General features: G+C 38.9%; 3 protein-coding genes across 3 annotated transcripts; all 3 read left to right on the forward strand.

The window, feature by feature from the left end:
• The first annotated feature begins 2,100 nt into the window (after nt 1–2,100).
• Nucleotides 2,101–3,866, forward strand: LOC113042811 (major histocompatibility complex class I-related gene protein-like). The gene is made up of 4 exons (XM_026201809.1): nt 2,101–2,211; nt 2,994–3,114; nt 3,208–3,489; nt 3,730–3,866. The coding sequence occupies exons 1-4, from the start codon at nt 2,101–2,103 to the stop codon at nt 3,864–3,866; spliced, it is 651 nt and encodes a 216-aa protein (XP_026057594.1).
• Nucleotides 3,867–7,054: 3,188 nt separating this feature from the next.
• Nucleotides 7,055–9,283, forward strand: LOC113043072 (zinc-alpha-2-glycoprotein-like). Its single transcript, XM_026202199.1, has 7 exons — nt 7,055–7,172; nt 7,423–7,677; nt 7,957–8,235; nt 8,430–8,708; nt 8,790–8,906; nt 9,008–9,046; nt 9,148–9,283. The coding sequence occupies exons 1-7, from the start codon at nt 7,118–7,120 to the stop codon at nt 9,177–9,179; spliced, it is 1,056 nt and encodes a 351-aa protein (XP_026057984.1). The 5' UTR covers nt 7,055–7,117; the 3' UTR covers nt 9,180–9,283.
• A 7,195-nt stretch (nt 9,284–16,478) lies between these two features.
• On the forward strand, nt 16,479–19,464 carry LOC113043071 (major histocompatibility complex class I-related gene protein-like). The gene is made up of 7 exons (XM_026202198.1): nt 16,479–16,850; nt 17,321–17,578; nt 17,687–17,965; nt 18,096–18,377; nt 18,464–18,580; nt 18,707–18,736; nt 18,837–19,464. The coding sequence occupies exons 1-7, from the start codon at nt 16,775–16,777 to the stop codon at nt 18,890–18,892; spliced, it is 1,098 nt and encodes a 365-aa protein (XP_026057983.1). The 5' UTR covers nt 16,479–16,774; the 3' UTR covers nt 18,893–19,464.
• Nucleotides 19,465–25,086: the final 5,622 nt, after the last annotated feature.

Raw genomic sequence — 25,086 nt, forward strand, 5'->3', positions numbered from 1 at the left:
AGCTACAGACAGAGAGTTAGCACAGGGTATTAATGATACGTTGTTTGTTCTTGCAAACTCAGCTGACATGAAATTCCCAGCCGCTCCAGAGTCCAGTAAAGCGAATGTGGTCACTTGAACGTTGTTAATGGTCAGCTTCAGGGGTACAAACACACTGTTTACTGGATGGAGAGAGTGTAAGGATTCACTCACCAATTTGGATGAGACAGATGAAGGACGTGAAGGACAGTTGACTCGTTGATGACCAGGGGATCCGCAATACAGACATAGACGATTTGCCAAGCGGCGATTCCTCTCCTCAGATGAGAGATGATAGGTATTAACTTGCATGGGTTCAGAGTCCTCGACAGACTGAGCTGCTTTAATGACAGTACTGACATGAGAGCGAGGTTTACGTGAACGCTGCAGATTGTCAATTGCTATCGTCAACTCGATGAAATCGTTCAAACTTCTCCCCTCATCTCGACATGCTAGTTCAGTTTGTAATTCATGACTTAAACCCTTTCGAAACAGAACTTTTAAGGTGTCACTCACCCAGGTCGTTTGTGCTGCCAATGTGCGGAAGTTCATAGCATACTCAGCAGCTGAAGATCTCCCCTGAGAGAGCTCTAGCAAGCGTTCGCCAGCACTCTTTCCCTCCTTGGGATGATCGAAAACCTCACGGAAGCGTGTGAGGAAATCATTGAAGGAGGAGAAGGATGATCCATCCGTGCGCCATACAGCGGTAATCCAGTCAAGAGCCCTTCCGGTTAACAACGAGCAAACAAAGGCAACCTTACTGTTGTTAGTGGAATAGAGCATGGGTTGTTGTTCCACAAACAGCGAACATTGTAGTAAGAAGCCTTTACATTTGTTAGGGTCACCGTCGAATCTCTCAGGAAAAGCCAGTCGTGGGTTAATCTGAGAGGGCGTGGGAACCGCATGTGCAATGGCGGCCGCTTGTGGCGCGGGTGTCGTGACAACAGGACTATGGAGATTCTGAATAGCCTTCACCAATTCCTCCGTGACGGCGGTAAGATGATTTAACTGTTGCTGATTAGCAGCGATCTGACTTGCCTGAGCTGCCAGGTTGGTGCAGAGATGTTCATGGGCTGCTGGATCTTGTCCTGGCGAAGTCTTCTGTAATGATGACTGACTCGACATGGGATCCATTTGCAAGCTTTTATTAGAACACTCGTAGTCGTACAGGCGAAGGGTCAGGATCAGCAAAACACAGTATAGTAGAGATATCAGAATCGTAGTCAATACCAAGCAGTGGGTCGGGGTAACCAGCAAGTATCACAGTCCGTATTACAATCTGGGTTCAAAGGTAGGCAGCAAAGGTTCTAGGATCGATAATCATCAAGGGTTGGCAACTGGGATAGCAAGACAGGGTATAACGCTCAGAAATGTTAGCCGTGGCAGAAACAAGACTTCGCAATGAGGTGACGCCAAGGTCTGGCTTATATGGCAGTCTCTGATATGGAACACCTGGCCGGTGATCAGTCCAAGGTACGGGGCTGTTGGGTAATGTAGTGCGTATCAGTGTAAGTGAGTGTTTGGATGCCTGTAGGTGTCAGTATTCGGGCGATGGTGCCCTCTGCTGGCCTCTGGAGGGACTCACGGGGTTCGTACTCGTGACAGTAGGCTATAAACCTTAATTAAATGATTTAATAATCAGTTAAAAATAAATAGCCTATGTACCTGTACGATCAGTTTGCAGGTCATGGACTTTAGGACAGAGGAGCGAGGAAACATCTTAACTTTTTATTAGCTTTAAAAAAATAAAAAGAAAGCTCAAATTTGAGCTCAAATTATTTGAGAAAGTACCGATTATTTGTAGTTTTAATAACGGATGTCCCATACAGGACATTTGTAGTTTAGTTCCAGCAGTATTGAAAGATTGATTGTTTAAATAAAAATTATCATTGATGTCTTATATTTTATTGTAAAGTGTTGTCATTATTCCAAAATTACATTAAAATAAAGCCCCTACTAGTATCCACTGTCACTATTGAACCTCACACTAATTGACATGCTTTATCTGCTGTTTCAGGTTCTCATACTTTGATGGGGCTTGCAACATACATTACAGGAGAAGGAGCATTTTGTGCTTCACTTATGTTGGATGACATTACTGTAGGATATTATATTTCAGTAACAAAGATCTATGTTGCAAGAGGGAATGATACAAATGAAGATGATGTCATAGCTCCAAATTACCTCAAGATTGTAAGTGAGAATCTACTTGTTCATTTTCTAGAAAGATCACATCGCCTGAGACCTGTCAACAGCACAGAAAGTAAAAGTAAGTTCAGTTGGCTAAAGTGATCAGATATTGCATGAATACTTTAGGTCACTGCATGATTGTGTGTGATCTTTATGTTTGAAAGATATGTAAAAACATTAAGAAAATGATGTTAAGTAAAAAAGCATTTGGTTTTGTAACATGTACACTGTTAGTTTACAATAGATGTGATGAAATAATTCATCTGATTCACACTCAAAATAAACAATGTATTTGTTTTATTTTGCACATGGAGAAAAAACAAGTTTTGTCTCACAGGCCTACTTCATTGTGATTCAATTCAATATCTCAATTCAATTCAATATCTCCACCCACTATTTAAACAATTAATTATATTAGACATTATTATCTATCGACAGGATTGATTAACTAACTAACCACATCAACTAATGAGTCTCATAATCAAAAGAAAATTCTCACTTTCACTTTTCCTTTCAAAAAGTGCCACATTGGTTGTGCGGATTATTATTCTGTGGTGACCCCTGATGGGAGCTAGCTGAAAGATAAACCTCAAAGAGCTGTGGCCAAATGTGTTGTGTTTATTTCTTAACAGGTTATGAAGTTCATCAGGTGATGGGTCTTTGTGAACAGAGTGACAATAAACATAGACATATAATAAGCAAAACTGCTTACAGAGGCTCAGCGTTTGATGAGCGTTTTTTTCGATGGCAATTTCACATATCAGGTATTTTCAAATTACACACAGTCAGAAGTAAACCACAAATTAGAATTGTCCAAGCAGCTTCATGAGAAGGTGTATTACCCTGCCTGCATAAAAACACTGAAGAATTACCTTAAAAAGAGAGAAACTCAACTAAGCAGAAAAGGTATAACACAAACTGCCATCAATAGCCATACTTTTTTTTTTTTTAGGTATAATTCCCTTATCACTAATTTTCTCTGCTTCTTTCTTTCTGTAGTAAAGCCCAGAGCCAGACTCCTCCAGAAAGCAAAATCAGATTCTGGAGGGTCTCGTGTGAGTTGTTTGGCAACAGGATTTTACCCTCGTCACATCAACCTGACTCTGTTCAGAGACGGGCAGCCTGTATCTGATCATGAGATCACTGGAGGAGATCTGCTGCCCAATGATGACGGGACGTACCAGATGAGGAAGAGTCTGGAGATCAGAGCTGAAGACAAACACACATACACCTGCTCTGTCACACACCTCAGTCTGGACAACAAACTGGACGTCACTTTGGGTAATAAGCTCTTACAGAACACACAATCTAACAATTAAAACAAACACAATTGAAGTCAATCTCTCAGTCTGTGGCTGATGTTGCAGAGCTTGAACACGGGGAACCATTTAAATCAGTGATTCCTTCAGTTCTGACTGTTTTGGCTCTGGTGTTGGTGTCTGGAGCTTCAACTGCAGTAAAGAGGTGTGAAAACATTGTTACAGAACTGTGTTTCTAAACATTTTGTGAACTTTTTTTCAGAATCGGAACCAGTTGAATCGTTTAAATCGACGATTTTCTTAGTGCTGATAGTTTTGGCTCTGGTTTTGGTGTTTGGGATTGGAGTCATCATATGCAAGACGAGAAATCAAGGTAGGACAAAAAATGAAAATCAATGAAAATTAGTCTAAAATACTTGATTTTTATGAATAACACGCTTTTTGATTTTTGTAGATTCAACCCAAAATGTTTATTTTGCTGCTTCTAGTAAGTACATTGTTTAAACTTTTTTTTTCTAAGTATATTAATTGAATGATTTTTATTATCTTTTTGCATATTCAGATCATTGATTAAACTTTTTTTCAGCATCTGCAGAACAAGAAACAGCAAAATAATCAAATTAAATATAATAACTTGAAGCTACATGGATCAACATTTTCAAACCATGAAAAAATGAGCTCTGACAGATCTTTATGATGAAAGATAATAAAGATATCAGATGTCAAGAGTAAAATGTGAGGATTCAAATGTCAAAGAGTTCAAAATGGTTAGTTTTTATGTTGTGGTCTGCACAAATCTTTTTAATTTAACACAATCTGTCAATTTGAAAGCGCCTTTCTGCACTTTAAATATATGAATATTTCAATTGCTATTCTGAAATTTTAACACAGACCATAAAAGTGTTGTTTAAATCACCAATTCTAAAAACTTCAGTTGAAATTATTGAATTCATTGACAATTTGTTGTATTTTCTGTACAGCAAATGAGTAAGACTTGTCTCTTTTGTTTTGTAATTGTGATTTGTCTTTTAGATTTTGGTCTGATATTAGTTCCTTTTTTTTTGTTCAAAGAAATGTTAATCACTCTCTTTTCCCTCACTGTAGTCCTTGATTCTATTCAAAGGAAAACAGATCATAATTATTGTTTAGTTGTGCATATGTATGTTTTTTTTTCTTTTTTCTAATTTTCTTTTTTTTTTCTCTTACATAGTGTCTTAAAGATCGAGATTGCTCTTATTTCTTGTGTATGTGTACTTAATTGTTAAAATTTATTGTAATGTTCAGAAAAGTTTGGGACATTCTGCGTGAGAGCACCCTCCGGCTTTGAGTATATGAAACATGTATTAGAGTACTTAACACTGTTGTCTTTTTGAATTTAAATCTCATTTCATTCACAGTTGCCCTTGAAAATGTCTACGTGAACACAATTGACTGAAAAAGTGCGGGGGGTGAATTTATGTCCCTCAGGTCCCCTGTGCATTCTGGGCCTTTGTGGAAATGTATTTCACATAATTTAAACTCATAAGCTTAATTGTTGAGTGATTTCCTGATGAACTGTGAACCATTTAACACTAGATGTTCAGATCTTTAATAGCAAATTATCGGTTGTATATAATAAAGAAACATTAATTTATAAAATAAGGAGCTGAAGTCATTAAAAAAAACAAAGCTAAAGTTTAACACACCTTTGTCTGGACAACAAACTGGACATCACCTGAGGTAATGATAAGGTCATACAACATAATCAAGACATAATCGTACTCAGGTCAATCTCTCAGTCTGTGGTTGATTGGTTCTGACAGTTTTAGCTCTGATGTTGATGTGGCTCTGGATGTGTTGATGTGCAGGAATGACAAGAACTGATATATGAGTATACATACAAATAATGAACGTTAATGATTTTAAACAAACAATCTTCCTTTCTATTAAATATGGTTAATATTGCTTTTGGTAGTTTAGTTTAATATAGAGCACTGAATAAAATTAGGTGAATTATAGTAAGTTTAGGATTTTGTCATCATTGTACACTCATTAAATATTATATTTCATTTGTGGACACAACATTTATGTCAATGTCATGAAACATTTTTTATACAGCAGACAAAAATATGTTCTGGCAAAGTGTCATAATGGTTTCTTTTTCTTCCTTTTCTTTTTCAGTAAATCTTGTTCACTCCTTTCCTAATTTGGCATATTCAATCAGTAAATGTACATTACTACAGTTCCCACTATAATTATGTCTTCAATTCTTGTCAGTCAATATCAATTAGATTTTTTTTTTTTTTTTTTTTTTGCTGACCTAAATAGAAAGTTGAAAAAAAGTTTCACATGTAGATATTTTGAGACAATAATACACTAACTAGCCTACTATTTTTTTATTAATTTATTTGTATGTATTTTTATAGTGTGACATATTGTATCCTTCAAACTTAAAATCATAAAAAAGTCAGTTTTCTTAATTAAGGTCATTCTTGTAATTTATATTGTAATAATTATTAAAAGCAATGTTGTAATCATTTTTATTATTTTATTTTTATTCATAAAACAATACCTGTTAAAAGTCCAGAGGAGTCTTGATTAATTCTATTTTTTGGTTTGACCAACAATTTGATGTCATAACTGAACAACTCTAATACACAGAGCCATTACATATAGTGTATTGATAAAATTGTTATTTGTATAATAATCATTTTAAAAATGTTTATGTTTCATAGTTTGTCTCTCAATTTTTATCATGATATTTTCTTATAAATAAAATTATTTAAAGATGAGCTGTGATTCCCTGAATTTAATAAGCCTCTGTTTTGGATAACATCACAGTCAGAGATATACGAGTGATTATGTAGGAAACTGCAGATAAATGTGTGTAATCAATTGCATGAATGTACAAAAGAATGAGAAACTTGTTTTATGATGTGTATAAATGACTAGATGATGTGGAGGTTGTACAAGTAGTTTTGAGAATTTCATTTCTGATTTGAGAAATGCACCAAAGTGACTGAGAAAAACTGTAACGAAACAAATACAGTAAAGCTTAAGGATGGGACAAAGCCAAAACATCAAACAAACAAACAAAATCTACTGGAACACATCAACTTCTGCCACCACAGCAGGAGTAGCCCAACAAGTTTCCTCTTTCCTATTTAAATATATAAATGTGCAGACTGGGTGTATCCCTTTAATAATTTTTTTTTTTTACAACCACAGACCGAAAGGGTAGCAATATTTGATTTTTGCTTATGAGTTTGTGTGTGAAAGTGACTTTTCGTTTCGTTTGAAAAAAATATTATTTGCTTGGGCCATTAGACACAGGCCTAATGGTGCAGAAAGTATCAATGAATTATCCCATTTTCACGCACACAAACGCCGTGAACACACACCCCGAGCAGTGGGCAGACATGGTAGCCATGAGAGTGGAGGGAACGCTGATTATTCACTCAAACAATTCCTACCTGAGACTCAAGAACCAGGAACATTTGGGTTCTCTATGGTTTTGGTTACAAGGCATTAGGCCACGCCTACCCTCTTTTCAAGGTTAGTTCCGAGAAGGGAGGAGCTATTTTGCAGGTCTAAATAGACAACCAGTCGAGACAGATGGTGTAGTTTCGCTTAAGGTTTCTATTAGAAAATGGTAGGTTAAATATCAGGATATGGCTATAACTCTTATCCTGCTTGTGCTGTTCGTTCCAGCAGTTACTTCGAAGGGTAAGATTTAAAATAAGGATACTCTAAAGGTTAGCTCGTAATGTATTTTAAAACATTTGTCGAGATGAATACGTCATGTGAACGATAGGCCTATCGTTTATTTTTTTAGTCCATATTACATGGACTTTTTCTTTACAATATCTATCATGTTTTTTAATTCAATCTCATATTTACACAATATTTAAATCACTAAGTGAAGTGCGCTTGCTGATTTCACAACTATAATAAAATACTTTTTTTTTTTTCACAGGTTCACATTCTCTGAGTTTGCATGCAACATACATTAAAGGAAACACATTATTTCCTGAATATAGTTACACGCTTATGTTGGATGATGTTGTATTAGGACTCTTTAATTCAAAGACATGGACATATGTTCCAAGAGGAAATACTACGGATGAAGATAATGTGATTGACCCACAACATCTCCACACCGTTAGTAAAAATATGTATGATGATTTTGTGGAGAGGTGGATTGTGATGGACGGGGGTAACCTTACTGGCAGTAAGTAAAGAAGGTCTGAAATATAATTTGAAAAAAACTAAAACCACTTATGTGATGAACACAGGCTTGTTATGAGTGGGTTGGTAACCTCACAAGTTTTGTTTCCAATACAGTAATACCTGTATTGGAAATTTTAACTTAATAAATGTAGGCTACCAGTAATAATGGAGTATTTAGTTACTACAACAGCCGTTATACAACTTGCTAGCCAAGCTACTGTCGTTGAAATTAATTGCTACTAACTTTCTTTGGGGAATCTTATACGTTATGTCCATTCAGGTCTTCAGGTTCATCAAAAGATGGTTCTGTGTGAACTGTTAAACAATGACAAGCCAGGACAAATGATGACCAGGAGTGCTTCCAAGGGCCTCACCACAGATGAACTCCGTTATCTTGATGGCAAATTTTATTATCAAGGAACTTCGTATGTCACACAGCAGGAGCTCGAACCTTATCTGGAACTGTCCAAGTTCTTTCATGAGAATGTGTACTACCCAGCTTGCATAAACACACTGAAAAATTACCTCAAGAAGAGAGGAAATCAAGTCAACAGGAAAGGTATGTATTCCAATCTAGCAGAAAATTAAGAAAATAAGGTTTTTAATTGACAGACCTAAAATATTTAGGACATAAAAAATGGGTTTATCAGAGCAAAGACTAAATATGCTTTGTCTGCAATGTGTAAAATGATCTGATTTACTGCCTTAATTGCATTTACTGTATCTCCTGCTTTCTGCCCCTTCCCTGTATAGTAAAACCCAGATTTAAATTAATCCAGAAAGCAAAGTTAGATGGAGGGTCTCGTGTGAGTTGTTTGGCAACAGGATTTTACCCTCGCCACATCAACCTGACTCTGTTCAGAGACGGGCAGCCTGTATCTGATCATGAGATCACTGGAGGAGATCTGCTGCCCAACGGTGACGGGACGTACCAGATGAGGAAGAGTCTGGAGATCAGCAGAGCAGACACACACACATACACCTGCTCTGTCACACACCTCAGCCTGGACAACAAACTGGACATTGATTTAGGTAATGATTTAAAATGATAAAATATCCCATTATCCCCGAGTTTCTAATTTGTTTGTGACCTTTTTAACATCTTTGTTTCAGAATTTGACCATAGTGAACCGTTTAAATCATTGATTCCGTCAGTGCTGATAGTTTTGGCTCTCGTTTTGGTGTTTGGGACTGGACTCATCATATATAAATGCAGAAGGAGACGAGCAGGTAATACAAGAACTGAAGTGAATGATAAATCATTCAGTGACTTTACATATACATTTTTTTAATTGGCATTAATACTTCTGTTTTTTTCATTTTCTTTCAAGTTATAGCTTCCATTAAGAATGATTATTCTTCTGCTTGTAGTGAGTATATCGTTAACTTTTGATAATGCCATTTGTTTACAATTCTGGAAAAATAAAATGATTTAATTTTATTTTAAATCAATCAATAAATTATTTTACAGCATCTGAAGAAAACATGGATGCAGCATCTTGAAATTAATGTCAATTCTACGAAGCTATTTTTTTTCTTCAATATTTTACTGTAGATTCATACAAAAGTTTTGTGCAGTCATCATTTAAATGTTTTGTGTCTTAAATTTGTAGAATTGTTTTTTTTTTTGAGTTCTACAACCTTACCAATGTCAGAACTATGGACGTGTCTGTGTGTTTTTTGCCCTCTGTCCCAGTTTCTGTCTGTCCTTAATCGTTGATTAGTTCCCAGGTGTGTCTCCTTGTTAGCCTGTCTTTATAAGCTATGTCCTTTCAGTTCAGTTTGGTTGGGTCTAACATTTTCATATGTGTGTCTTCTGTCTGTTCTCCATGTTGGATATATGCCTTGTAGGATTAGATTATTCTTGGCAGCGTATAGTGACAACCAAAGCAGTGACAATAGCAGCTCTTCTTTCTTTTAGTACTCAAAACAATTTGGACTTAAAACCAAAGATTAATTGAGATTATAAATGAGTATTTACAAGCAACTAAAAATGAGGAAAGTAAAAACATAGGTCATGAATTAGGAGGCAACAATAGTAGTGTTGACACAGGACCATCTGAATAGAACAGTGTAAACTTAAACTTGTTTGACTTGTTACAAAACTTGGTATTCGACACAATGACTAAATTTGTCTGCAGAGAACATGTCTTTATTGCTTTATTGCCTGATAACATGACATATATATTTTTTTAATTTTCTCAATGTGCTGCCATTTCCAACAGTTGTTTTAACAGGTAGGATTTCAGATTAAGTACAGTATACAGGTGCTGTGTATATGCTTATTTTAAACATATACAACATGTTAATATTGTTTTAGTTTTGTTGTAGGATCTCAACAGACTGTTTTGCAAAGATACTTTTGTCATTATAACAGTACTTTGCAAATATATTTTTCTTTTTCTCCTTTGTACCAGACGAGGAAGATTATTTGATTATTGTAGCATTGTATGATTATAATTGTAATATAAAAAATAAAAGTTGAAATATTAATAAAGTGAATTCATACACGACTTTTCCATTAATTACATTTATGCATTTAGCAGATGCTTTTTATCAAAAGCGACTTACTGTGCTTTATTTTTATTAATTGTTTTTTACCAGTATGTGTGCCCATCATTAACACTCTGTATATTACAAGCTAAATTAGGAATGGACATAACCATAATGTTCATTCTTGTAATGAGATTACACATATTCCACAGTTCAAATTTTTTTTCTGACACTTGGTTTTACTATAGTAACCATAATTTTACCATGGTATTTTAGTTGAATCACAACAATACATTTACTATTGTGTTGGGCATTATATTTATATATTATATAGTGTTCCTGTAGCTAAATTGGTAGAGCACTGCATACAAAGCGCAAGGATGGGGGTTCAATTCCCCGGGAACACATGATATGTAAAAATTAATAGCCTGAATGCACTGTGAGTCGCAACTGCTAAATGCATACATTTAATTTAAATTTAAAATTTACAGTACAACCATGCAATTGTAAATGATTATCAGTCCGGCAAGAACAGTAGGACTACTAGTGTTTTTAAAGAGAAAAATACATTGGCTAAGTTGTGTTTTATTGTTTCTTTCAGAAATAGGCTTTATAATAAACACTGTAACTATAGCTAGGCTAATTTAGTTTCCCTCTCTCCACAATAATCCTTTCAATTAACAGTATTTAGAAAATTATATATATATATGTGTGTGTGTGTGTGTGTGTGTGTGTGTGTGTGTTCTTGACATCAGGGACGTGTTCCTACCAATATACAGCGAGTGCCAAACTGTCCCTAGCAATAGTTTTGATCAAACATTTAAATAGTTGGATGTTTTTGTAATTTTTGAAGCATCTGAAATGACATAGCTTACTATTGATACCTAACACGTTTTATGTATAAAACTGTGCTTTTTTTCAATTCAAGACAGCAGTCCAAAACAGTTAATATAGAAGTTCACTTCAGGATTTAACAACGTTGCATCGATGAGTTTGAAGTTTTTTTTTAAGGTGTTTGACAAATCCGAGCAAACGGAAAGAGAAACTATGGCTTTTATTAGCTCCCTAAAGCATACGGACAGAAAAAGTTGGGCGGTATAAGATACACAGTCTTCCAGTCTAGGGGTTATGTCCCAACAAATGTCAAAAGCAAACATACGCCGATGATATAGGCCTACTAAAATTCTTGTATTTTTGCTTATGTAGTACGTTATATGCTTTTTATAGTCTTAGAGCATCCAAGAAATCCACACTGAAAATTTTACAATTTGTGGTTTACTGATGTTCATGTTAGTATAGTATAGAGCACTTCACAAAACATTCACAAAAAAGTACTTAGAAGTACTTTTATGGTTTATAAAAATAGGGTCTGTGTATTTTCTAAAGAGCATTATATGATGAATATATGGTATTATTATTGTGGCCCGCCAACAATTTGTTGTAATGTTTTTAAGTGACAGACCATGCTGATGTAATCCATGCTGCTCTAAACTGAATGCATGTAGTGGCATCTAGTGGTCTGATTCAGTCAATGTAAAGAATCTTCGGCTTATTTAGGAAATAAGCATAAAAACATAAACGTGCACGTATTGGGAATAAAAAATAAATAAATAAATTCAAAGAAAGTTCCAGAATAGGCTACCACTTCTAGCTGGGTATGCAGCATTTCCCTCCACCAAAAGTAACTACAGATATTGTCACATTATTAATAATAAATAATATGATCATGTATTTCGTTGTTACTTTAAATATAATATATACACAAATCAAGTGGAAGAGAAAGCCACGATCGCTACTAAGCAGAAAAAAAAGTTAATTTCTAGTTAGTTGAAACTGAAATTGTAAGTTTTATATCAGTAATCTAACCATCGGCAGAATTAAGAAGATACACCCATATGAGATCCTTTATTTGAAACATAAAAAGGTTTCTACAGTGTTTGCTTTTTAAATATGAATACAAACTTCTTTCCTGTTACTTTTGAAGCTATTTTACTATTCGATTCCCGAAGCGATGACATTGCACGGGCAAATGCAAAGCGTCGCGTCTGGACACGTCACGCTCTTTTAAACTGGTAATAAAGCTGTGAATTCAATTCAATTCAAGTTTATTTGTATAGCGGTTTTTACAATACAAATCGTTACAAAGCAACTTTACAGAAAATTATGTTTCTACAATATTTAGTAGTAGCTAGTAGTTTGTGCACGTTTGACAGGATTTTAGAAAAAATAAAAAAATAATAATAATACAAGACGTAGTCAGCTAGACGATGAACTATCAATATTAGTAATTAATAGTTATTATATGATGCAGTCACACATTTAGCAATAATTGTTAGTTCTGTTTGTTGATTCAAGGTTAGCATCATCTGGGGTCCTCTGAGGGTCAGCATCAATCTCTTCTCAGGTGTTTTGGATCCAGACTGGAGCTTGTGTAAATCCTAGTTACCACGGGCCGTGGCAAAACATAGAAACAAAATAGAGACATCATTAGCATAGCTGCTGATCCAACAAAGTAAAATTAGTTTAACCCAAGCTAATGAATAAAAATGCACATTTGATCAGATGCAACTACACTCACAATTTAAAATATACATTATTCGTATGCTTGGCGAAAGAGATGTGTTTTTAATCTAGATTTAAACAGAGAGAGAGTGTCTGAACCCCGAACATTATCAGGAGAAGGCTATTCCAGAGTTTGGGAGCCAAATGTGAGAAAGCTCTACCTCCTTTAGTGGACTTTGCTATCCTAGGAACTACCAAAAGTCCAGCTTTTTGTGACCTTAGGGTGCGTGATGGGTTGCAGCGTGGTAGAAGGCTAGTTAGGTACGCAGGAGCTAAACCATTTATGGCCTTATAGGTAAGTAATGATAATTTGTAACTAATACGGAACTTAATAGGTAGCCAGTGCAGAGACTGTAAAATTGGGGTAATATGATCATATTTTCTTCACCTCGTAAGGACTCTAGCTGCTGCATTTTGGACTACCTGTAGCTTGTTTATTGACGAAGCAGGACAACCACCTAGAAGTGCATTACAATAGTCCAGTCTAGAGGTCATGAATGCATGAACTAGCTTTTCTGCATCAGAAACAGATAACATGTTTCATAGCTTGACAATGTTTCTAAGATGGAAGAATGCAGTTTTTGAAACATTGGAAATATGATTTTCAAAAGACAAGTTGCTGTCTAATATAACACCCAGATTTCTGACTGTAGAGGAAGTAACAGTACATCCGTCTAGTTGCAGATTGTAATCTACAAGATTCTGTGTAGTGTTTTTTGGTCCAATAATTAATATCTCTGTCTTATCCGAATTTAATTGGAGAAAATTATTTGTCATCCAATTTTTAACACACTCTGTTAGCTTAGATAATTGGGAAGTTTCATCTGGTCTCGTTGAGATATATAGCTGAGTATCATCAGCATAACAGTGGAAGCTAATTCCGTATTTTCTAATAATATTACCAAGGGGCAACATGTATATTGAAAATAGAAGGGGACCTAGGACGGATCCTTGTGGCACTCCATATTTTACTGATGATAAATGAGATGACACCCCATTTAAGTAAACAAAATGGTAGCGATCGGACAGGTAGGATCTAAACCATCTTAGAGCCTGCCCTTGAATACCTGTATAGTTTTGTAATCGATCTATGAGTATGTCATGATCGAACGCAGCACTAAGATCAAGTAAGACTAGAAATGAGATGCAGCCTTGATCTGACGCAAGGAGCAGGTCATTTGTAATTTTAACAAGTGCAGTTTCTGTGCTATGGTGGGGCCTAAAACCTGACTGAAATTCTTCATACAGATCATTTCCATGCAGGAAGGTGCTCAATTGAGCAGACACAACTTTTTCTAAAATTTTAGATATAAATGGAAGATTTGAAATAGGCCTATAATTTGCCAATACACTAGGATCTAGTTTTGGTTTCTTAATAAGAGGCTTGATGGGTCAGCTTGAATGGTTTTGGGACGTGACCTAAAGATAACGACGAGTTAATGATATTGAGAAGCGGTTCTTCTGCTACAGGTAACAGCTCTTTCAGTAATTTAATGGGTACAGGATCTAATAAACATTTTGTTGCTTTAGATACAGTGATAAGTTTATTTAGCTCTTCCTGTCCTATATTTGTAAAGCACTGCAGGTTATCTTTGGGTGCGATGGATGAAACTGAAGTGTTAGACGCTGTAGAATCTACATTCGCTGTTGTATTTCTAATGTTATCTATTTTATCAGTGAAGAAATTCATAAAGTCATTACTATTTAACGTTGGTGGAATATTTGAATCAGGTGGCGTCTGGTAATTTGTTAACTTAGCCACTGTGCTAAATAAAAACCTTGGATTGTTTTGGTTATTTTCAATGAGTTTGTGTATATGCTCTGCCCTAGCAGTTTTTAGAGCCTGTCTATAGCTGTACATACTGTTTTTCCATGCAATTATAAAAACTTCTAAGTTAGTTTTTCTCCATTTGCTTTCAAGACTACGAGTTACTTTCTTGAGAGAGTGAGTATTACTGTTATACCATGGTACAGTACGTTTATCTCTAACCTTTTTCAATTTGATGGGGGCAACAGCTTCTAATGTATTAGAGAAAATAGTGCCCATGTTGTCAGTAATTTCGTCTAATTCATGTGTATTTTTGGGTACAAATAGCAGTTGAGATAGATCAGGCAGGTTATTTGCAAATCTTTCTTTGGTGGCTGGAACAATAGTTCTGCCCAGACAGTATCGTTGAGACATATAGTTAATATCAGTTATACGCAGCCTGCACAATACAAGGAAATGGCCTGTAATATCATCACTTTGAGGTACAATATCTATAGCAGTAAGATCGATTCCATGCGATATAATTAAATCTAGTGTATGATTAAAACGATGAGTGGGCCCGGTGACATTTTGCTTGACTCCAAAGGAGTTTATTAGGTCAGTAAACGCAAGTCCTAATGCATCATTTGCATTATCAATGTGAATATTAAAATCTCCCATGATTAGCGCCTTATCAACTGTAACTAGAAGGTCTGAGAGGAAATCTGCAAATTCTTTTAGGAATTATACGGCCCTGGTGGTCTATACACAGTAGCCAGAGCAAGAGATACATTAGATTTCTTTTGCATGTCTGACAGAGTAACATTTAGCAGAAGTATTTCAAAAGAGTTAAACCTGTATCCTGTTTTCTGGGTAACATTGAGAATATCACTACATATTGTTGCAACACCTCCGCCACGACCAGTCTGACGGGGCTCATGCTTATAACAGTTGTTTGGTGGAGTAGACTCATTTAGACCAAAATAATAATTTGGTTTTAGCCAGGTTTCAGTCAAGCAGAGTACATCAAAACTATTATCTGTGATAATTTCATTTACAATAACTGCTTTTGGTGTGAGTGATCTAATATTTATGAGCCCAAACTTTAAAAATTGTTTTTTTTTTTTCATTTACTTTACATTTTTGTGGTTTAATTGTGATAAGATTTTTTCTAGATCCTACATTATATTTATATTTTGACCTCACTATTCGGGGAACAGACACAGTCTTAATAGTTAGAATGATCTTTCCAGAAATGACGCTACTCGAGAAAAAAATACAATCACTCTAAAATAGATGGCGACAACTTACAGATATGAGATGTAACGTAATTTCTCTGTGTGTTTGTAGCCTTTTGCTTCGCAGCAGTGCAAGGCGGTTTGAAAGGCAACAGTAATTGGTTAAATTTCAGATGAGTGACAATTCAACAATATCCAGTAGACAATGTGGCTAGTATTTGCTGACCGTTTTGACTGGTTTACAAATGGGGAATGCTACAGTTATGGAGACCCGAGGAGGTCTTAGGCAGTCGCCTGCTAAGTAACTTGATTGATTTTTAATAACCTAAATTATTCTGTTCCTGATGCAATAGGTGGCCAATTGTTGCCTTTCTCAGCTATCCCAAATATCTGGACAGAAGGTATCATTTAACAGTAATGACTTGATTAATAATACAGTAATTGTGCTTTAAGTTTTATTTATTTATTTATGTATAATCCAGAGCAAGAATGTTCATGTTAAACAATGTTAAGTAATAAAATCTTATTGTAAAGTGTTTGAAAAAATATTGTTTAAATTGTTACTGCCTTTATTATTTTGGAATAAATGTAAAATACATTAAAAAACATTATGAAAAGTATAATTAGTAAATAACAAATAATGTTAATTGAATACAAAATAGAACAATAGTTGTTCTCTCTGTTTTATGTCATGTTTAACCAAGAAAATGTGACACCATTAAGAGAAAACATGAATTTCACCCACCCACCCACACACAAACACACACACACACTCACACACCTATGTTAGTTTCCTATTGCTGTCTGCAAGAGGCAGCCCCCATGACTTCCTGTTATGATGTGCGGTTTTATTGAAAGGCACTTGCTGCTGACAACTGCCAAATTTCCCCAACAGTACATCGACTGTTGTTTCATTTGTGTAAAAAGTGTGAGATATTTTTGGGGTAAAACAGATGCTCGAAATTCAATGTGATTTTAGACAAAAAAATAAAATAAAACCAAAAACCTTCGTAAATAAATCGCCAACTTCAAGTGAGTGCTGACTGAAAGCTTGCAATATGTATGTCAGCAATACGGGCAAAATCTTGCTCTTTCTGCTCTTACTTCCAGAATGCACTCTTACTGCTCCAAAAGGTAAGATTTCAAAATATTAATTTCAAACTCTACTTATTTAATTTGTCTGCACTTGAAATCGTCAGAATAATTGCACTGCAAATATTTCCTCAAACCAAGATTCACTGCTTCGCACCATGCTACAGGAAAGCATTGAAAATGACAGCAGTGAAAAGAAACAAATGAAAAATGGAAGATCAAAGATCAACTAATGTAACTATAAGGAGCTGTCATAATGTCAGAGAAACAATTTGGTTCTGGTTCAAGCAGTAGACTACTTCAAGGCGGGCTATGACTTGATAAAAATAAATTTTACGAAATGCATGTGCACTTGGTTCTTTTTCACATTGTTTTAGTTATTTGACCTAGATTTCCTGGTTGGAGCAACTGCTAATCCCAAAAAAACTTGATGGAACAAATAGGCTATCAGTTGACTATCATAGTTTTTTTAATTGTGTTGTTGTTGTCTATTTCCTGTTATTTTATCACAGGCGCTCACTCTATATGGTTGCTTGCAACATACATTGAAGGACAAACGCCATTTCCTGAATATAGCTATGTAGGCATGCTGGATGATATCAGAATTATGTATTACAACGGTGAGACGAAAACTCTCCATCCAAGAGGGAATACAACCGCTGAAGACGATGTGTTTGATTCATCTCTTCTCCTCAGAATAAGTGACTACATATATACACACTTTAAGGAAAGGTTGGCAGTAGCCAAACTAAACTTAAATAAAACAGATCGTAAGTATTGTAATTATGTAGCTAATTTAATTTGATCTAAAAGGCTTTTTTTTATGACTGTGAAATGTCTACAAAGCTTTACTACTGAACTTTATCCCTCCATTCAAGGTGATCTTGTCCTTCAGAGGCTGGTTGTGTGTGAGTTGAGGGATGATGATGAACCTGGACAAATGATCACACGAGATGCCGTCAGAGGATCCACCACTGATGAGCTGCAATATGTTGACAATAACTTTACATATCAGGGAACTTTAAATGTCTCACCCTATGTGCTGAAAATACATCTTGAAGACAGCAAGCATCGCCATCAATTTCTGTACCGCCCATATTGCATCAAAACACTGAAGGGTTACCTTGAAAAAAGGAGAAATCAAGTTAATAGAAAAGGTACAATGACTAGCCAGACCTCGCAAGAACAAGTGTTCTTATTTATAGTTAGCTTTCTGAATTATATTGAACATTTATTAGGCTAATATATAATTAAATAAAAATATCTCCATATGTATTTATCTATCAGTGAAACCCCGAGTTAGACTTATCCAGAAAGCAAACTCTGGCTCTGGAGGGTCTCGTGTGAGTTGTCTGGCAACAGGATTTTACCCTCGTCACATCAACCTGACCCTGTTCAGAGACGGGCAGCCTGTATCTGATCATGAGATCACTGGAGGAGATCTGCTGCCCAATGATGACGGGACGTACCAGATGAGGAAGAGTCTGGAGATCAGCAGAGCAGACAAACGCACATACAACTGCTCTGTCACACACCCCAGTCTGGACAACAAACTGGACGTCACTTTGGGTAATAAGCTCTTACAGAACACACAATCTTACAATTAAAGCAAAAACATTTAAAATCAATCTCTCAGTCTGTGGTTTATGTTGCAGAGCTTGAACACGGGGAACCATTTAAATCAGTGATTCCTTCAGTTCTGACTGTTTTGGCTCTGATGTTGTTGTTTGGAGCCGCAGTGGCTATAACTGCGAAGAAAAGACGACCTGCAGGTATGACAAGAATGGAAAACTGTCTAAAGATTCTAAAAGAAAAAGTATTTAGTTTACTAAGAAGTTACATTTAAAAACAATCAAATCTGAAACAATAATTCCTTTTTTCTTTCTTTTGGAATTTAGATTTCATTAAAAATGTTTCTTCTGTTTCTAGTAAGTACTTCTAGTTAATCTAAGTTGTTTGTTACTTTACAGTATAAAGAAAACATTTGCACACTGTACACACGCATTAAACAATATATTTCATTTTCAGCATCTGAAGAAAATATGGACTCAAATTCAGTATTGATGTGCGACGACACAAAGTGACAATCTGTACATTTATTTGACCTACAATTTCCACTGTAATTCAGGGGTGGAGACCTTAGAGTTAAACAGATCTTTGTCTGCAAGTGTCAGTCACTGCCACACAACTGACTGACTGTCAAACTGTCATACCTTTCTATTCCTTGACCTACAAGTGGAGAAGCTTTACAGAAATGTAGACACCCATCATGCTTAAATGTCATATTTAAATGCGTCTAACCATTATTCATGGCCTAATGGTTAGGGAGTAGGACTTGTTACCCAATGGCTGCGGGTTCGAGTCTTGGTACCGACATGTATTGTAGTTGGCGGGAGTGAATGACCACAGCATTCTCTTCCACCCTTTATACGACTGAGGTGCGACCCTTGAGGAAGGCACTGAACCCCCAACTGCTCCCTGGGTGCCTCAGCAAAAACTGTGTGTGTGTCTGTACTCACAGCTGTGTGTGTGCACTTGGATGGGTGAAATGCACAAATTTGTAGTATGGGACACCATGCTTATAGCCACAGGTCACGTCCTTTCCTTTTTTATTGTAAATTAAAATTTTCTTAAAAATAAAGTTTATGCTTATATTGTTAGTAGTGCATTTATTTTTGTTTGCTTATATATAGTTACACCTCTGTAGCTGTTTATTATAGATTTGCTACTTTTTTTTTAACCTTGTACCAACCCAGGCTTTCCTATTTAAACTCACTTAACATAAAAAAGCAAGCTTCACCAATGAGATGTGCTACTGGTTGCCTGTTATTGATTAAATAGGAAAAGCTATTTTTTTCACTGAATGCCATTTGATTTGTAGCTTAAATGCTAACAACATTTATTTATTTACCTTGTAGAGTTATAAATGTAAAGATACAGTAGAAAGACAAACAGATTGAAAGACTAACAGCAAAACAAGCCAAAACTCCATACCATTTTTATTCACATCTCCATATATTTTTATTCACATTCATTGATTCGGTTCCCAGGATAAAATATTTACATTGAAGGACAAAAGTATCTGAAAAATGCATACGCATATACTGCATGTTGGTAAAACATCTCGGTTACGTATGTAACCTTGGTTCCCTGAATAGGGAACGAGATGCTGCGGTGACGTCACCACGTATGGGAACACCTCCGGTGTGACGAATGTCTGAAGCCCTATACCATCCCGCCAATCCTATTGGCCAAATGGCGCATAGCACCACCCTACGCATGCGCACGCATGATATACCTGGGTGCAGCGCGCCATTTCGCTCAGATTTCATGACTGAAGATGAAGAAGTTATCAAGGTACGGAACGGCCAGAACCGCAGCATCTCGTTCCCTATTCAGGGAACCAAGGTTACATACGTAACCGAGATGTTCCCTATCATAGGTCACTTCGATGCTGCGGTGACGTCACCACGTATGGGAACGATATACCAAAACGCCTGACGTACCTGATAACTGAGATCCGAGGAAGCATCTGCTCAAGCGGAGAGAACCCGGGAGCCAGGAGCCATCCTCACATCCAGACTGTAGGACTTGATAAAAGTGCTCGGTGAGGACCATCCTGCCGCAGCACAGATATCATCCATAGAAGATCCACTGAGAAAAGCTTGAGAAGAAGCCACAGCTCAAGTGGAATGAGCCTTAATTCCTAAGGGCGAAGCGAGTCCGCGCGCCTCATAGGCCATAGAAATTGCCTCCACCAGCCAATGGGACATGCGCTGTTTTGGAACCGCATGGCCCTTACTTTTATGTCCAAGACAGACAAACAGCTGGTCAGATTCACGCCAAGGGGCTGTACGATCCACATAAGTCTTTAAAGCTCTCACAGGGCAAAGACTTAGATCTTCTGATCCAGCCTCAGCAGGTGAAAAAGCTTCCAGGACCACTTGCTGAAAGCGAAAGAGGTTAGATGCGACCTAGGAACATAGTTAGGCCTGGGCCGCAGCAGCACCTTCACAGAGCCCGGTGCAAAATCCATGCATGAGGGTGAAACAGAAAGAGCCTGTAAATCCCCAACTCTCTTGAGGGAGGATAAAGCCATGAGAAGAAGTGTCTTCAGTGTCAAGAATTTATCCGATACGGTCTCCAAGGGCTCAAACGGATGCCCTGATAAACCTAGCAACACAATGGATAAACCCCATGAAGGAACTCGCACAGGGCGGAAAGGCCTCAGCCGTCGCGCACGCTGTACGAAACGAGAAACTAGTGGATGACGCCTCATAGAGGCACCGCCTATGTATTCGTGGTAAGCTGAAATGGCTGCCACGTAAACCTAAAAGTGGCTGGTGTTATGCCATCCGAAAAACAATCCTGGAGGAACTCCAGCACTGAAGCCACTGGGCAGTAAACTGGATCCACATTACGATTGCCACACCAGGCTGTAATCAGTCTCCACTTGAAAGCATATAAGCGTCTCGTAGAAGCTGCTCTAGAATTCAATATAGTCTCAGTGGTTTCAACAGAAAGACTGGGACATACTAATGCACTCCGCTCAGTGGCCACGCCCACAGTTTCCACAGATCCGGCCTCGGGTGCCAAATCAGCCCCTGTGCTTGTGATAATAAATCCTGTCTGAGGGGAATCTCCAAGGAGAGCCCGCTAGCAGACTGATCAGATCCGCAAACCACGGCTGCGTGTGCCATCGCGGAGCCACCAGCAGCAGCTGATCCACTCTGTCCCACCGTATTCTGCATAATACCGCTGGGATCAAACGAATCGGAGGAAAAGCATACAGACTGGTCGTGGGCCAGCTGTGAGCTAATGCATCCACGCCCAGGGGCGATGGGGGCATAGGGAGAACCATAGCGGGCAATGCGTAGTCATGTTTGACGCGAATAAATCCACTTTCGCTTGCCGAATATCCGCCATAAAAGATTCACCGTCTGTAGGTGTAATCTCCATTCTCCCTGTTCCAGAGCCCGTCTGGATAGCATATCTGCTCCGAAGTTCAAACGTCCGGGGACATGAACAACTCGGATCGACAGAAATTTTCTCTGAGACCAGAGAAGAACATGTCTCGCCAGCCTGCACAGGGGGCGAGAGCGTAATCCTTCCTAATGATTCAGGTATGAGACAAACGCTGTGTTGTCTGATCTGAGCAGCACAAGACGGCCGATCAGCAGATTCGCGAATTACTGGAGAGCCAGAAAACTGCCAGTAATTCCAACCGGTTTATATACCAACTGCGTTGTGCAGCTGTCCACACTCCATGGGCTGGTAGCCCTTGACAAACAGCTCCCCAACCGGTCAAAGACGCATCCGTCGTGACGGTCTCTGGGAAAGCTCAAATCCCCAGCCGAACCCCGGTAGGAGAAACTCGGTTGGCATCCATAGCTTTAATGACATCACACAACTCCGTGTCACCGAAATCGTCGGATGCGGAAGACAACGGGGTGAAATATTTCGTCTTTCCGCCCACTTTTCCACTGAAAAGGGCGCATGTGAAGTAACCCCAGACAAATTACGGGGAATGCCGCTGCCAATCGTCCAAGTGGTTAACAGACGGACGCCCTGGAGCCGCAACGGGGCCAGAGCTACATCCATGCATTGAGAAGTACGGGGTCTACGACTTCTATAGCCCCTTTGCTCAGCAGAGTTGACATCTCCTGTCACAACACTGCTATTACCATCAGTCTACCACCGTGGAAAGAATTCAGCGGAAAGAGGCGGGCCTCTAAAAAACGAATTGGTGTATCCGTGACAATTATGCGTAACACCCATTGAGAAATGCCGGGCAAGCGTTCCACGCGACCCAAAACGATAATAGCAGTCTCAAATTTCCGCTTTCTGCAACGCTGTCATACACATAATGTCCGTGCACGGAAAAGCCTGCGGCATTCGTGCACAGGGGAAGTGTATGCATAAGAGCTATTGCGTCCCGTTGTGTATATTCCTGAACGTGTCCACGGCAGGAATTAGACCAACGAATTGAACATCAGGCTCTGCCGCTAACTAAAACGGCGGCTGTGCGAGCCGTCATAAACGGGTCGTCTGTGTAAGACCCTTGAATCGCCCTTCAAGATCTGAAAGCTGGATTGCGCAGTGTCTGAGGGATTATTATTTATTATTTACGCCTGGCGTTACAGCCCGATCCAATGCTGCTCGAAGCGCTGTTTGCTGCGAGACAGTCAATGTTAGAGCGTAGGGACTGCAGTGAGAGTGTTGGATGCGCATTAGCGGTCCATCAGCACTCTCTAGTGGAGGGCACAGTCCCTGGCGAACATGAAGTAAAGCGCATGCGTAAACTCGCTGCGTTTCGTTGTGTATAATCCTGAAGCGTATCCACGGCAGGATTAAATTCACCAAGATAAAAATCGGGCCACGTCGCCATTGCGAGAACGTGGCGGCTGTATGAGCAGTCATAAACTGGCCATCTCTGCCAGCCTTTTTTGCCGTCCCTCAAACTCTGAAGGCTGGATTGTGCAGAGTGTCTGAGGGGGCGCTCAAATGATAGCTCAATCCAATGATGCTCGAGGTGGCTTTGCTGCGAGACAGTCAATGTTAGAGCATGGGGACTGCAGTGAGAGGGTTGGATGTGCATTAGCAGTCCAACAGCACTCTCTAGTGGAGGGCACAGACCCTGGCAAACATAGAAGGAAAGCGCAAGCGTCAAACTCGCCGCGTTTCGTTGTGTATAATCCTGAAGCGTGTTCACGGCAGGATTTAATCCAACAAGATAACATTAGGCCACGCCGCTGGCGAGAACGCGGCAGCTGTGTGAGCCGTCATAACTGGCCATATTCGCCAGTCTCTCGTGGTGTCCCTCAGACTCTGAAGGCTGGATTGTGCAGAGTGTCTGAGGGGGCGCTCAAATGATAGCTCAAACCAATGATGCTCGAGGTGCCTTTGCTGCGAGACAGTCAATGTTAGAGCGTGGGGACTGCAGTGAAAGGGTTGGATGTGCATTAGCAGTCCAACAGCACTCTCTAGTGGAGGGCACAGACCCTGGCAAACATGAAGTAAAGCGCATGCGTCAAACTCGCTGCGTTTCGTTGTATATAATCCTGAAGCATGTTCACGGCAGGATTTAATCCAACAAGAAAACATTAGGCCACGCCGCTAGCGAGAACGCGGCAGCCGTGTGAGCCGTCATAAACTGGCCATATTTGCCAGCCTCTTGTGGCGTCCCTCAGACTCTGAAGGCTGAATAGTGCAGAGTGTCTGAGGGGGCGCTCAAATAACAGCTCAGTTCAGTGACGCTCGAAGTGCTTGTGCTGCGAGACAGTCAATGTTAGAGCGTGGGGACTGCAGTGAGAGGGTTGGATGTGCATTAGCAGTCCAACAGCACTCTTCAGTGGAGGGCACAGACCCCGGCAAACATAGAAGGAAATGCATGCGTCAAACTCGCTGTGTTTCGTTGTGTATAATCCTGAAGCGTGTCCACGGCAGGATTTAATCCAACAAGATAAACATAGGGCCACGCCGCTAGCGAGAACGCGGCAGCTGTGTGAGCCGTCATAAACTGGCCAAATTCGCCAGTCTCTATGCTGTTCCTCAAACTCTGAAGACTGAATTGTGCAATGTCTGAGGGGCGCTCAAATAACAGCTCAGTTCAGTGACGCTCGAAGTGCTTGTGCTGCGAGACGGTCAATGTTAGAGTGTGGGGAAAGAACGAGAGGCTTCTCGTAAAGAACCTTAATAAGAGAATAAAATTTGCCGAAATAGACACGACTCGATACGTCTAGACGAGACTAGGTCGCGGCGGAGTTTGGCGCGATCCGTTCGGCTAGAGAGGTAGTCAAACGGCATCGCTATATAATAGCAGTTCGCCATGTAGCACACTGAGGAAGGGGAAGCGCGTTTCTCCTGTCCGCTCGGAGGGAGAGAACCGCTTATGCAGGTCAGAGCCTACTCTGAGTAGAAGCTGCGGTTAGACAACATAGTATAAAGCAAAACTGCTCTGATCAACGCGCTCGAGTAGGGGAGAGCGAGCAAGTGGAAAACTCCAGTGCATCACTGTACTCATAGTCAAGCCGCACATATCGCCCCTAACCAACACCTCGTGCGGGGCCTCGGCGACCGCAGAAGCGAACGGTGGGGGTTAGACGCGAGGCGAAAGAAATAGACTCCAGAGCGCGGATACTTTTCTTATTTTACCATAGCCGTAGGCTATCACAGAGAGAACATGAGAGAGGCTGCAAACGAATCTCTCATGAGTGCCTCCCTGTGATAAACCCATATACGGCTCTTACCTTTCGTTGACTCATCGCGTCCGCGAAAG

Source organism: Carassius auratus, chromosome 25 (genome assembly GCF_003368295.1).
Source record: "Carassius auratus strain Wakin chromosome 25, ASM336829v1, whole genome shotgun sequence".
Taxonomy (NCBI): domain Eukaryota; kingdom Metazoa; phylum Chordata; class Actinopteri; order Cypriniformes; family Cyprinidae; genus Carassius; species Carassius auratus.

What these genes read in the sequence shown, in the direction of transcription:
- LOC113043072 (XM_026202199.1), top strand. Translation starts at nt 7,118, where the DNA reads ATGGCTATAACTCTTATCCTGCTTGTGCTGTTCGTTCCAGCAGTTACT. An exon ending in TCCAGCAGTTACTTCGAAGG is followed by an intron (nt 7,173 to 7,422) that starts GTAAGATTTAAA and finishes TTTTTTTCACAG; the next exon opens with GTTCACATTCTCTGAGTTTG. An exon ending in CAAACTGGACATTGATTTAG is followed by an intron (nt 8,709 to 8,789) that starts GTAATGATTTAA and finishes TCTTTGTTTCAG; the next exon opens with AATTTGACCATAGTGAACCG.
- LOC113043071 (XM_026202198.1), top strand. Translation starts at nt 16,775, where the DNA reads ATGTATGTCAGCAATACGGGCAAAATCTTGCTCTTTCTGCTCTTACTT. An exon ending in CAAACTGGACGTCACTTTGG is followed by an intron (nt 18,378 to 18,463) that starts GTAATAAGCTCT and finishes TTTATGTTGCAG; the next exon opens with AGCTTGAACACGGGGAACCA. An exon ending in AAATGTTTCTTCTGTTTCTA is followed by an intron (nt 18,737 to 18,836) that starts GTAAGTACTTCT and finishes TTTCATTTTCAG; the next exon opens with CATCTGAAGAAAATATGGAC.
- LOC113042811 (XM_026201809.1), top strand. Translation starts at nt 2,101, where the DNA reads ATGTTGGATGACATTACTGTAGGATATTATATTTCAGTAACAAAGATC. An exon ending in CTCCAAATTACCTCAAGATT is followed by an intron (nt 2,212 to 2,993) that starts GTAAGTGAGAAT and finishes AATTACACACAG; the next exon opens with TCAGAAGTAAACCACAAATT. An exon ending in AACTCAACTAAGCAGAAAAG is followed by an intron (nt 3,115 to 3,207) that starts GTATAACACAAA and finishes TTCTTTCTGTAG; the next exon opens with TAAAGCCCAGAGCCAGACTC.